At 40.4% G+C, this 13,153-nt stretch overlaps 1 protein-coding gene across 1 annotated transcript in view; it reads right to left on the bottom strand.

The window, feature by feature from the left end:
- The window catches only part of efnb3b (ephrin-B3b), a 111,946-nt gene that overhangs the window by 54,889 nt on the left and 43,904 nt on the right, over positions 1 to 13,153 (bottom strand). The window contains exon 2 of the mRNA XM_084711682.1: positions 1,455 to 1,744. Coding sequence (XP_084567808.1) covers positions 1,455 to 1,744 — 290 coding nt within the window. The remainder of the gene's footprint in view (positions 1 to 1,454; positions 1,745 to 13,153) is intronic.

A 13,153-nucleotide genomic window follows, 5' to 3' on the forward strand; every position in this document is an offset into this window, starting at 1 on the left:
CTGCACACACTCCTGAGGTGTTTTTACAGTGCTCGTGTTTGTATTGGAAACTTGTGTGTGCGCGACAGTGTGTGCATGAGTGCGTGCGCTCTGGTTGTGAGCGCTGCTGAATGCTCCTGGCTCTTGGTCTGCATTTAAAAACAACCCACAGGTTTCGGTTGACACGACCTTTACTTGTAGATTGTTCCGTCCGATACACACGCTTGGCCCGGCTTGCCTTGATGACCTCATCAGGTCTTCACACAGCCTAACTCCAAACAAACCTTCTGAATAAACCAAAACAAACTGTGCTTCGCCATTTGTGGTCACTGTGAGGCTGGCAGTAACAATAAACAGGCCCGGGGCCAGCACAGCAGCCTAGCAGGACAAAGACATAGCAATGACAGAAAAACACACACACACACGCACACACACAATCTTGTGTCAGTGTAACCATACTTCACTAAACACAAAATCCCACACAAGAAGGACAAATCCAGGGACACACTGCAAAAAATGAAAAGGATAGAGAGAAAAAAGAGACATTACCTGAAGTGTGTTGAAAGTAAGTAAGTCAAATAAGTCAAAAGTTACAACAATGTAAAAAAAACAAAAAAAAAAAACAAACTTAACTTAAAAACACCCAGGTAGCCTGAAAATTTTAAGTTCACTGAATTTGAAAAGACAAGTTTAGGTAATTTTTAAAAACTTTTTAAAACTCAAACTTTAAAAACTCAAATAAACTTTACATGAATTCAGTTGTATTTGAGAAAGCTTACAAACAAACATACACTGTAAAAATAAAGTATTTATTTAAAATTTAAAAAGTTGGTGTACAGGCTGCTTTAAAAATGTTAAGTTGATTAAATTAAATAAAAATTAACATGACAGTCAAAGTCAAAACAAACTTTTCCAGTCAAATAAACTCGATATTTAATTCAGTAGTACTTGAAAAAACGTTCAGTAAGATCAAGATATTAAGGTGAACCAAAAACTCTTGAGATGAACTCACAATAATAAATTCTGAAGTACTCTGAAACTAAACACAACAAAATTAAATATTTGCATGAAGTTAATAGAGAAAGATTATTTGATTTCACTAAATCCTTTTATCTTTTTTTTAATGTGCGATGGAGAAAATAACCTAAAATATCCTGAGAAGGACAAACTCGCCTGGTCATTTTTTGCAGTGTACGTCCTCTACTGTATCCACCCGCAGACCAGATCACACACACAATTCTCAAACCTAATTACTCTAAACACACCCGCCCAATCATCGCCATCATCACTGAAATAAACAAACACACTCAGGCACAATCAGAAATCAGCCATGCAATCATAACAACTCCCCCATCACCCCCCACACACACTGCAATAAAGCTCAACACACACATGCCCACACAGACGCAGACACACACACACACACACACACCACCCCCTAATCTCCCAGTGTTCGTTCTGCTTCCTCGACTCACCGATGATGTAGTAGTCGTGCATGCTCTTGAACTCGTGGCCCCAGAGGTTGGGCGAGAACTCCTGGAACTTGATGGTGAAGCGACGCTCGCGGGTGGGCTCATCGCAGGTCAGCACGATGTTTGGGGGCCCGGTCACCTCGCAGCGGTCCGCCTGCTCCCGCGACGACACGAGGTAGAGCTTGTAGAACTCGTACTCTGGCGTGGACCTGGCTGTGTCCAGCGGAGGGCAGATGAGGTCCAGCCGGTCCCCGATCTGAGGGTAAAGGACGTAGCCCTTATCGTCCCTGAACCTGGAGAAGAAAAGGCAAGAAAACAGAAAGAAAGAAAGAAGCCAGGGGAGAGAGAGAAAGGCAGAGATTCATTAATTAAAGTCTTTTGCTTCTTTCAACAGCAATATAAACCAGTTTAGAGCCACCTGTCCTTGCTGCTGAATGAGCAACAGATGGGTCCTTTGCCTCTCTTATTTCTTCTACTTCTTTCTTATTTTCTCTCCATTTACTGGGAACAGGTGCCTTTACAGAGCAACTGCTGTGCACTCAACTGCACAAATAAATTTTTACCATGCAAGCTTACACAATCCCCTGTTGACCACATATGAGACGGTGGAAGAAAAAAGGGAAATACAACCACCAGTTGATGATCCTCATGGAAAAAAACACTTATCTTAGAGGAACAATACGTAAGACCCTGGCGTTAAAAAATGAGTACTGCAGTCCAAAAAGTAAGTGCAAGATGAGCACAACATTATATTTGGACAATGACAAGCAATAAGCAAAAGCTAAGCCTTTTATCCTTAAAACAAAATTCAAAAATACACACTCTAGGGCTGGAATTCAGTCCCTGCCAGACTCCATTAACATATTGCTCAATTTGACCGTTGCAAGCATTTACTCCTTCTAAAAGATTATCAGTGATTTCTTATGACTCATAAACAGACATTCACGCATTCAGTGAACATTCGGCATTAATTTAACTCTAATAAATGTGAAAACAAAAACAGACATTCCAGCAGCTTGGAATGGAAATTTCAAAAGGGAACATGCTGCCTGGAGGATTGCTGTCGGAGAAGATTTAGTATATTTACTTATTGTCTGATGGCATATTATGGTCATTTAGTGATTTAATATGATAAATATATTACATATTTCTACTATAAACCAAAACAAGATTTAGTTATTAACAAAAGCTTTCATTTGTGTTTTCTTTCTTGTGAACTACCACGCAGAAACATCTTTCGGCTCAGAGATATTTTTGAGTGATCAAAATCTTGTACATTTTGAAACTAAACTTATTCTTAAGTAGTCAAATGTATGCAGGACCAAACTTCATGAGCTCACAAGTGTAGGAGAAGGAACAATATTGTCTTTAAAATAAAACACTGGAGTTTGCTCGAGGCTACATCGAATTCAAAATGAAAAATATCGAAGAAATAAAACTGGAAAGTGAACAAAAAAATCTTGAATGTGCATGAGAAATGAAGGTGAAATGCTTTAAATAACAGAAAAGCAGCAGCAAAAATGTGTTGTTGTTTTTTTCTTTGCAATACTAATTTTATCGCATAACTCATTTTCTTTTTTTTCCCTCAGCTCTTATATTTGGAAGTGAGAACTGAAGCATGTCCAAAGAGGAAGAAACAGGCAGACAGCTATCGCCACAGATCAGCAGAATGAAGCTGCCATGCCAAATCTCAGGTATGTACAGTTAATTAGTTTGCTAATTAGCTGTTTTGATGTCAGCCTGTCATCCACTTCCGATATGAATGATGTGCAGTCTGTTTGTTTATATCCTGACTGATGATTTGACACCTGTCATATATGGAAAACATGCAGCCTGAAGTGATTTTAATGCAACACTTTGCCTACATTCAACAAAAATATACTTGAGTATGGTTTATTATCGCCATCATTGTAATTTTACGATGGCTTTCAGTGAAAAGCATTGATGTATTGTCGTTTTGATGTTGTTAAATGCCTTTCCTGAAGTAAACACCGAGTAGGTTTTCAGGAAATACTTAACATAGAAATTGATTTTAAAGGAGCAATATGTAACAATTGCACATCTTAAATTTACTACTGCAGTCCAGTAGTAAAGGACTTTCCAGGAAAGATGAAACACAGCAGTCAGAAGGGCATAAACTCAACAAATGACTCAGACTGTGTCATTCCCCTCACAGAACAGGGCAATCTAAAGCTGATAAGGCCAAATACTATGAATTATCAGCTTAGCTCCTGAGGCTTGTAATGACTTTAATGCTCCATGCTAACATGGCTGGCTAATAGTGGGAAAACTGAAAGTATGTCCATGTATAGTGACTTTATCTCTGGTTAAAACAAATGTCACCAGTGACAGGACGGAGGAAAATGTTTATAGTAGCAAAAGATAAAAAGGAGGAGGAGATTTGCTGGATTTTCTCTTCTGCTAGCGTTCTCACAGAATTTTAAGTGACACTTTGATGTGGAAGTGGGAGGAAGCAAATGCCTGTAATGTTAAGAAGCCCATTTTTTTGTTACCTCTGACTCAGACATTGTTTCTGTTTCCAACTAATCCACATGAACGCTTGGGAGTCACAGCACTCAAACCTGCTTAATTATTCTCTCTGTTCTGCTGTCAGACAACTGTTTGACCATTAAAAAATAAACAATACAGGATCACAAAGCATGAAGAGAACTAGAATTGTATTGCATAACTGCATTGTTAAAAAGAATAAATAAATCCTAATAATGTCACATTAGCAATAAATTATACTCTCATTTGTCCAATGAACAACTGCTATTTTCTTTCAGGCCCCATGCCAATTAATTATTTACAGTATTAAATAGTAATGAAAGGGAAATGACTTCATTTTGAGAAATATTATGTTTCTTTTCACATTAGTTATACTTCTGCAAATTAAAATGTTACCACAGAAAATTGATATTGCAATTCCATAAATTTGAGGGACTTGCAAGATACAGATTTTTCAACATAACACTCAGAATATTGTGGCTTTTAGTCCCTTGTGCGGACCTTTTCCCATAATGCAACTTTATAGCATTTTAGTTAGACCCTCAGTGCCTGCTAAATGTCCCCATCTGTAAAACACCATTCCCCCAGTTTTAACACAGGCTTTCCATTAAAATATTGAGGTCTCCAAGCACAAGCTGAGATAACCTCAATGACATCACTATGACATCATCAGACTTCATTTTAGACTTTATAAACCTCCCTCTAGAGCCACAAAATCTGTTAAACTGTATTCACAGCCTGTGCGGCACTAACCATGAGAAATAAACTGAGCCTTGAGTGTAAAATCGATGGAATGCTCCTTTAAAAAGGCAAATCAAACTTGCCAAATTGCACATTTTTAGTCATAAAAGATATTAAGCTCTCCCACATTACTGACAGTAAACATGAGAGAAAGATGAGCTTCATTTTGCTGAAGCTCAAGCCTTATTAGTATCAGATCAGCCTTGTTTTTGTTCCTGCATCAATCAGATTCATTCAACTTTTGGCTCCACATTTTTACACCTGGCCATGGATGTCCCCCTACAAGCTACAACTCCCCAAGGCAGCTTGCCACACAGTTTTAGAGCTACTGTCCTAAATAAGACTCAACAAAACAATGAGTCTCCAGCCTCAGTAGCAGCTCTGTGAATCTGTACTTGCTGCTTTCAGCTGAATGTAGTCAACATGCTAACAGGCTAACAATGATAATACTACACATTGATGTTTATTATGCATACTATATAATGTTGTGTAACTGCGTTCCAATTACGTCGGATGTCGGAAGCTGGAAGCTGGAGCTAGGAATGACATCACACCAGTGCTGACCGTGTTCCAGTGCATGTCAGAAAACAAACATGAATGTATCCATGAGCACATTTGTTGTGTTTGATTAAAACAGATTACGTTGTATTTTGCACATACAAACCCCACGGCAACATGTTCGCAGATTGAAGCTGGACAGTACTGTGTGCATGACTGATTTAATGAGACACAAAAGACAGAAGTGCTATTAAACAGTGATGAATTTTGACCTCGGGGTTGGTGGGGTTCCTCTGACTAACTGTCTTCAGGGGCATTCCAACTGAAATGGGAATGGGAAATTCCGACTTCCCTGTCCAACTGGACTGTACCATTAAGCACAGTAGTGCTTTGGGCTAAGTGATAACATCAGCATGCTATCATGCTAACAGTAACAATGCTAACATGTTGATGTTTAGCAGGCTTACATGCAGCAAAGTTTGGCTAGGTGAGTATCAGCCAGATTTAATTTTAGTACTGCTGAACAAGACTGTACTTGTTTTCTAAAAGGAACATAATAATGTAATGCAGGACAAATTATCGCTTCTGTGGACCTCCATGATGGCAGCTATATTGATTTGGTGTTAAACCTTAACTAGCGTCATCTGTAACACCTGTGCTTACTATTTCAAAATGTCAATATGGCTGCTATGAAAAAGCTCTGTAAGAAGAGACGGAGGGGTTTCGTGAGTGTCTGTTGTGCCTGCACCTCTCTGACCACATCCTCTCCTTCCATGCAGGCTAAATCTACCTCTTAGCACTGCGAGCTAACAGCCTCACACTCGCTGTAAATTGAGATGTAAGCTTTATCTGTTGGTGCGTTCGGCTGCTGGCACACACCGGAGGGGAACTCCAGAAAACAGGCTGAACGACGGAGGAGCTTTAAGCTGAGGCAGGCCCAGAGGCCTGCTGGGAAGCCACTGTTCCACTTCTCATTACCCAGGTCACTCGGGGTTATCAGGCAACACTTAGACTGGAGAGGTAGGCACTCAGCTTCACTCATCACGTACACACACACACACACACACACACACACACACACACGCATATTTCACCTTCCTGTCGGTCTCAGACAAGCGAGCACATGAACTCACACCATTTATAGAGTATGAACTGTAAACATGGCGGTGGTTCCTGAGGCTTCTGCTGCAACGTCTAAACAGAAAAATCTATTCAGCACACACACACTCACATTCAGATACAAATGCCCTCCTGCTAAACACAAAAGGTTTGCCCAAACACATCCACCCACATCCAAACACACAAGTTTAGTTTTCCCTAAACATGAGCACTGAAACACACACACGCGCACACACATACTGACACACATGCACACACACTCTTCTAAAAACAAGCACCTTTTGCTTCCTGCATGACGCATTCTGTGAGTGGTATCTGATGGTACCCTGAGTCACAGTCGAGCTGCATTGCAGAATGGCAGAGCAAACACACATACACACACTCTGAGGATGGTATGAGTGTTAAGGTAAAATGCCACCGGGCAGGTGCAGTGCTCGAAAAAGAGAGAAAGAAAGAGGGAGAAATCAGTGAAGTGAGAGGGAAAAGAGGGAGGGAGGGGAGTGGAAAAAAAATATTGAACATGTCAGGGAAGGTATGTAGCAACAACAAAGAAATGTGGTGAACAAGCAGAAAGGAAACACAGAGACAAAGGGGAACCACTCCACAGAAGGAGAGTTAAAATATAATGAGAGGAGGGAGAAAAGACAAAAAAAAAGAAGAAGAATAAAGAGAAGGTGGAAAGGAGTGAAGAAGGAAAGATGACAGTGGATTCCAGCACATTTCTGCAACAGAACTCAATTTTCTGATAGGCTCCATGTTCAAGGTGTCAGATTTGCAGAGTTAACCCCAGTTAACCTAGTGTGTGTGAGTGAATGATAGTGTGTGTGTGCACTGTAAACAGAATGGGTTGGGAGACCTTGTCCCAATCTAATCATGTGGTAGAGCGAGAAAAATAGTGTGTATTTATCTCGGAATTCACACTTTCCCTCTCCTCCCTGTGACGTCCTCAGTGTCAACAAACCTGGACTGCATTCAAACAGCGAGTAAGGTGATATACAATCTCTCACATACGGTGTTTTCTCTGTAAATGGTAAGGCTGTTACAATAACCACAATTTTGAAATACTGCATCATTGACAAGCTGACCACAGGGGATCAAGAGCGAATGCAGCAACCTCAATGTTAATCTTTTTTTTAGTTATCTCCTTCTTGTTTTACACTTCAACACGTGTTAAATGAATGAATCAATGCTTAAAGAAATAAATTAATGAGCCATCTGAAGGCCTGTATAGTTTTTGATTGATACGTGACTGTAGATTTTGCCATGCTTTATGTTGTTTTACTGTTCATTTTGTTGGTTAACCCACTGAACTCGACATTTCTATGTTAAGCGGCTAATGTGGCTACTGCCAGAGGCTGGGACGATGTTGGACCAATGTTCTAGTATTGAGGGACAGTCAAGAGAAACTGTGTGAACATTAAGGCTCATTTGAAGCAACTAAATAATGAGAGTAGTTGGATGGTGTGAACATTTTCTTTCTGTGAAAGTTTATACTGCAAAGAAATGGTCAAACTGCAAGAATTCATTTGCAATGTTATGTTAAGTATGACTGGCAGCTAATAGTTAGCTTGCCCAGACCATAAAGGTGCCCAAAGGGCAGTGAGATGAGATGCACAGATAATGTTACACTTAGCGTTACTAGCAAACCAAACAAACGAAAGACTGACACTGATGCCGCATAGAGCGCTGGGGAAATTCCATCACTGCAACAGCCCAAGTAACTGGATGTATTAAATCCACCATAAAAGTCCAGTCTAAAAGTGCAGGACGGTTTGTAAGCCTTGTGAATCTCGCAGTCAGAGATGATGCTGAGACACTGTGAAACACACATCCAGGGGAGAAGTGCAGACAGGAGCAGGGGGAGAGTGAAGTGAGGTGAACTTATAAACAGCTTTATGGAGTTCATCTGTGACCACATCTAAATAAATCATCCCATTCAGACACAGCCCTGAGCAACATTACATTTTCCCTTTACTCTTCCCTTTCTAACCACAGACACTCTCTCTGTTTCTGAGAGTGTCTGTTTTTTTTTTCTCCTCTCCCTCATCTCTTCTTCTGTCCACTCTCTCCCTCTCTCCCCTTCCCTTTTTCTCAGCCGTTAACAATAGAGCCATTCATGTGGCCACACTTTGAAACATGGCGTGGGGGGTTGGAGTGGGCCAGAGGTGACACTGGGGGGGGAGTGGCAGAGGAGAAAGAGGAGGGGGAGGAAGAAGAGGGATGGAGGGAGCAAGAGGAGGGTGGAAAGGGGGCAAGCTTTCCTCTCTTTTCTTCTGCGCAGCTCTTTTATGAGGGCAGAAACATCATTTTCTCAACCCAAGCATCGCCCCGCCGCGACCTCCAAGCTGAGCTGAGAAGACTCAAGTGTCAGTCTCCCTGACCTCCCCCTCCGACCTCTTACACCTCCTGCCTTCACCCTCCACCACTCCCCCACCTACTCCACTCGCTCCCACTCTTTCAGCGCAGTTGGGTACACAAAGTTTTTCAATTTTACACGACTGTGAGATGGTAGTGTGCTCATATCGAGGGCTGTGAATAACAATTATTTTCATTATTGATTAAACTGTGAAAAATGCACATAACAATTTCCCAAAGCCTGCAGTAACATCTTCAAATTGTTTCTTTTGTCAAAAAAACAATACAAACCCCAAAGACTCTAATATAGAAATCACAAACACAAGAAATCCTTACATTTGAGGAACTAAAACTTATTCTTGTAACTTATTTACTTTCACCTCAATGTGTTTACTCTGCAATTTTTGAAATACAAATTTTATGTGTTTCCAAAACTCAAGGATTTGAGTTAATCTAAATAAGAAGAATAAATTATCTCAACAAGACATTATTAGTTGGTTTAGTTTTTCAAAACTTAAAAGTTTGAGTTGGGCTCAAAACTCAAACATCTACTGAAGTAAGTTGCCTTAAAATTTTGAGTTTTCGCAGGTGTTTTTTTTTTTTTTTTTTTTTACTTTTACAGTGCATCATTTATGCAAGGGAACGCCAGCAGTGGCATCCTGGATGCTGTGTGTACTCTTTTTGTGAGCTTCATGTGTGTGTGTGTTTCTATCTTTTCTCTTGTCCATCCTCATGTTGTCTGCTGCTGTACCTGCTTTGGGCGGCGTATCGGACAGCTCAAACATTTCCCAGATTCCACAGCGGCAACCCGAGCCGTGTCCGGACCAAAGCCGGGCACACAGGTGCAGCCAGCGGCGGGCGGGGGGGGAGACAAGGGAGCGTGTGTGTCTGTGTGAGTGTATGTCTGTGCGAACATGAGAATATGAAGTGGAGGCTGGGTGAGGGAGGGCAGACAAGTGCGAGCACTGAGTCCGTGAGAGAAAAATCCAAAAAACACAAAAATGCCGAACTGGAGAAAAGCAGGCGTGAGACAAAAGAGAGAGGTGGGATTCAAAGTGATAAAGCATCAAAACAAACACATAAGGACAAAGAGAGAGCAAGAAGTTGGACAGATTGCAGCAGAACACAATGTGGAAAAAATAAATTCAAGTGCAAAAAAACAGACAGAAGGAGCATGAAGAAAAAAAAGGGAGCGGGAAGAACAATGAAGTTGGCGGAGAGCACGAAATAAACGAAAATGAAATCAGCGTGGCAGATTTACTCGAAACTCCACATCAACTTTGACCTCCATCGTCCTCTGAGGCGGGCGGGGGTTTGTCCTTGAGCTAACCACAACCTGGTGCGAGCGGGAAGCCGAGGAGAGACAGCAAAGGACCGATCTATTAGGGAATAATAAACGATGGCGGTGTTCGGTTCTGTGGCGGCGGAGATTTATGACGGGCCCTGCGCATAAAGCTGTCTGCACTAATCTCATGGTATACACAGCGTAATCACACACACAGGGGCCGTGAGTGCTCCCCCCCTCTTTTAATGTACACACACTGTCAGACGCGCGGCGGGGGAGCGTGCACACTAAAAGAGTAGCAAACCGATCGGCAACGGGAGGAACACACACTCTATAGGACAAGCGTGCACGCACACACACCCGCTGAGCTGCAACACCTGCAGGCCATCTAGTAGCTGTCTAAAGTAAATCCACTGGGTCTCATTTACTAGAGAGGTGCTTTCCAAAGAATGCCACAATGAGAAAACACACACACACACACAGCGGAAAACGTCCATTCTGAGCATGTCATTTAAAGCCCACATGGAATCTTTAAACCACACTTTTGAAGTCAAAATTTCAGCCAATTCTGCACCATAATCACCTTTATTCTAACACACATTCATTTGCTACAATGAATTCCCCTTCAGTGCTTAAATATTGAATGAATAAAAAAAATAACTCTTCTAGAATTCAAAGGTGGGAAGTAATACAAATATTTCATTACTGTACTTAAACTGATTTTTTAGGTATCTGTACTTTACTTAAATATAATTCTGAGATCTTGTCACTTTAATTCCCTACATTTTAACACAGATATCTGTACTTTCTACTCCCTGCATTTTAAAAACAGGCATATTACTTCAGTTTTAATGCATTCAAGGGGAAGTATTGATTATTTTTATTTAGCATCACTGTGTGTTGTCTTCTCAACAACAAATATCAATAATGTAGAGAAATTATGATTCCCTGGCATATCCATTAGTGCATATCACGCATGACAAAGCCAACGAGATGGAAACAATATAAAAGATGTTACAAGACAAAAAAAGACATAGAAGACAAAAACACAATGAAATATATAATAAGACAAAAATGATGAAGAAGATGTAACAAGATTAAAAACATGTAAAAGACTTAACAAGACAAAACAGGCAAAAAAGATGTCACAAAATGAAAAATATGTACAAAACAAACAAGACAACAAAACAAGGTAAAAACACAGCAAAAGACATAATGAGACAAAAACTACTTAAAAATGATGTAACATGTAAAAGATGTACAAAAGATAAAATGTAACAAGTCAAAAACAGAGCAAAAGACGTCACAAGACAAAAACAATGAAAAAGATGAAAAAAAGATGTAAAAGACAAAACACAAAAAATGTAACAAGACGGAAATGACAAAGAGAGCGTCTCCACTGAGGAGAAAAGCTGAGGTTCAGTTAGCTTTGCATAGAAACAGCTGGTATAATTGTCCTTCAGAGGGCTAATTTTTACTTTTATACTTGGAGTACATTTCAGAGCCAGTACTTTTTCACTTTTAGTTGAGTAAAGAAGTTGAATAAATAATTTTACTTTTACCAGACTTCTCTCCCCTTTCTTACTTCTACTTGAGTCTACTTTTGCCACCTCTGCTAGCATGAAGCAAATGATTCAAGAGTTTTGGAAATGTAAAATTATCTCACTCCACTGACAGACTGTTTTACCTACCTTAAGAAAAATATTATTTCAAGCCTCAGCGCTGGATTAAATCACTTGCTAGGATGGAGGTTTGTGCAGAGCGCCCACACAGAGAAGGGAGTGCAGTGGCTATCATTTTCCACTGTTCTGCTGTAGCAATCAGTGCCGCTGTATGCTGCACAGCACAGAAACACCAGCTATATATAATGTAAAACATATGGTGGGGAGTATATAAAACATGAATTCACCTAATGCACAATCTGTCTGACACAGTGTTTGTACGAACAGCAGCTCCATCACTTTGACCTGTTGTGCTCGGCACGTCTCACCCACATCTTCTGCCTGCTGCTCCATCTGATAGGTTTACAATAAAAGATTCAGGAGCTTTTAAATTTTACTCATGTTGTGTTCTTTTATCTTGACCTCATCTTTGATCGCTTCTGTAAAACCCGAAAAGGGCGTTTTCAATGCTGCTACAAGCCTGTTTGAAGCCCATTTTGCGAGTTGAACCCAAGGCCTTGCATCAAAAAATGTTATTATCATCTGCAGCTGTATGAGTGTGTGAGGTCATCCCAGGAAATATTACTATATTCATGTTTTTATATATTTATTTCAGTCTGAGAGTATTAAATTGTTCATTAAAGGTAGCTTAGATCCCCACTGTATCTTTACGTAACACTTAAGTTCAAGGAAATAATTTAATTCCTGTATTATCTGTGACACAATATTTGTCATCCTAACTGTTCTTGCGATTAATAATCAATGATCATAATTTAGTTATTTGAAATCCGGCATCATCTGACAGGACCTTGTGCAAGCAGACAAGGCAGCTTCTGCCTGTATCAGCGCACAGGGCAGACAGACCGTTTTAAAATATCCATAATCATTATTACTGTCTTCATTAAAGAACCATATACCCTGGAGAAGAGCTGCAGAAAGTGGTCTTTGACTGTGTGTATAGAGCTGGAGAGAGATAGAGATACATTTGCACGAGATCGGGGGAGACAGAGAGGGGTAAGGAAGAGACAGAGAGGGGGAAAGAAGAGAGCTATAATATAAATTGATGAGTGTTTGAGTCTCTCTAGAAGGCATGGCCCAGATACCTCTGAACATTTCTATTATGGATGAAATAGTGGAATGGATGTGAGTTTGAGAGGAGAGGAAGAGGGAGGAAGAAAGTTACAAGCTGGTTCCCTGCCAAGAACTTTTGTTTTCTAAGTTATTATCCATTTAGTTAGAAAAGGGTGGATGAAAACAGCAAATTTGAATCGACTTTTTGGTGTATCGCAAGACAAGCTTCTCTTCAACCCTACGGTCCGACAGGTGGGTCAGTCAGCGCAAACTCATGCTGTGCAGCCAAACTTTGCTCAACCCTACAGAACTTTATTTTAAATTCTACTGGAAATGCAAAAGTTTCCAAAGATACCAAAGATGGGGCTGAATTTAGGGGGAAAATGTGTGTAAAATGATGCACAAAACATGAATGGAATGGTGCAGTCATAAAAGAGCATTTTAATGAACAATCTTGGGTTTGA

The sequence above is a fragment of the Lutjanus erythropterus genome, chromosome 23, assembly GCF_056507025.1.
Source record: "Lutjanus erythropterus isolate fLutEry1 chromosome 23, fLutEry1.hap2, whole genome shotgun sequence".
NCBI classification, from domain to species: Eukaryota; Metazoa; Chordata; class Actinopteri; order Lutjaniformes; family Lutjanidae; genus Lutjanus; species Lutjanus erythropterus.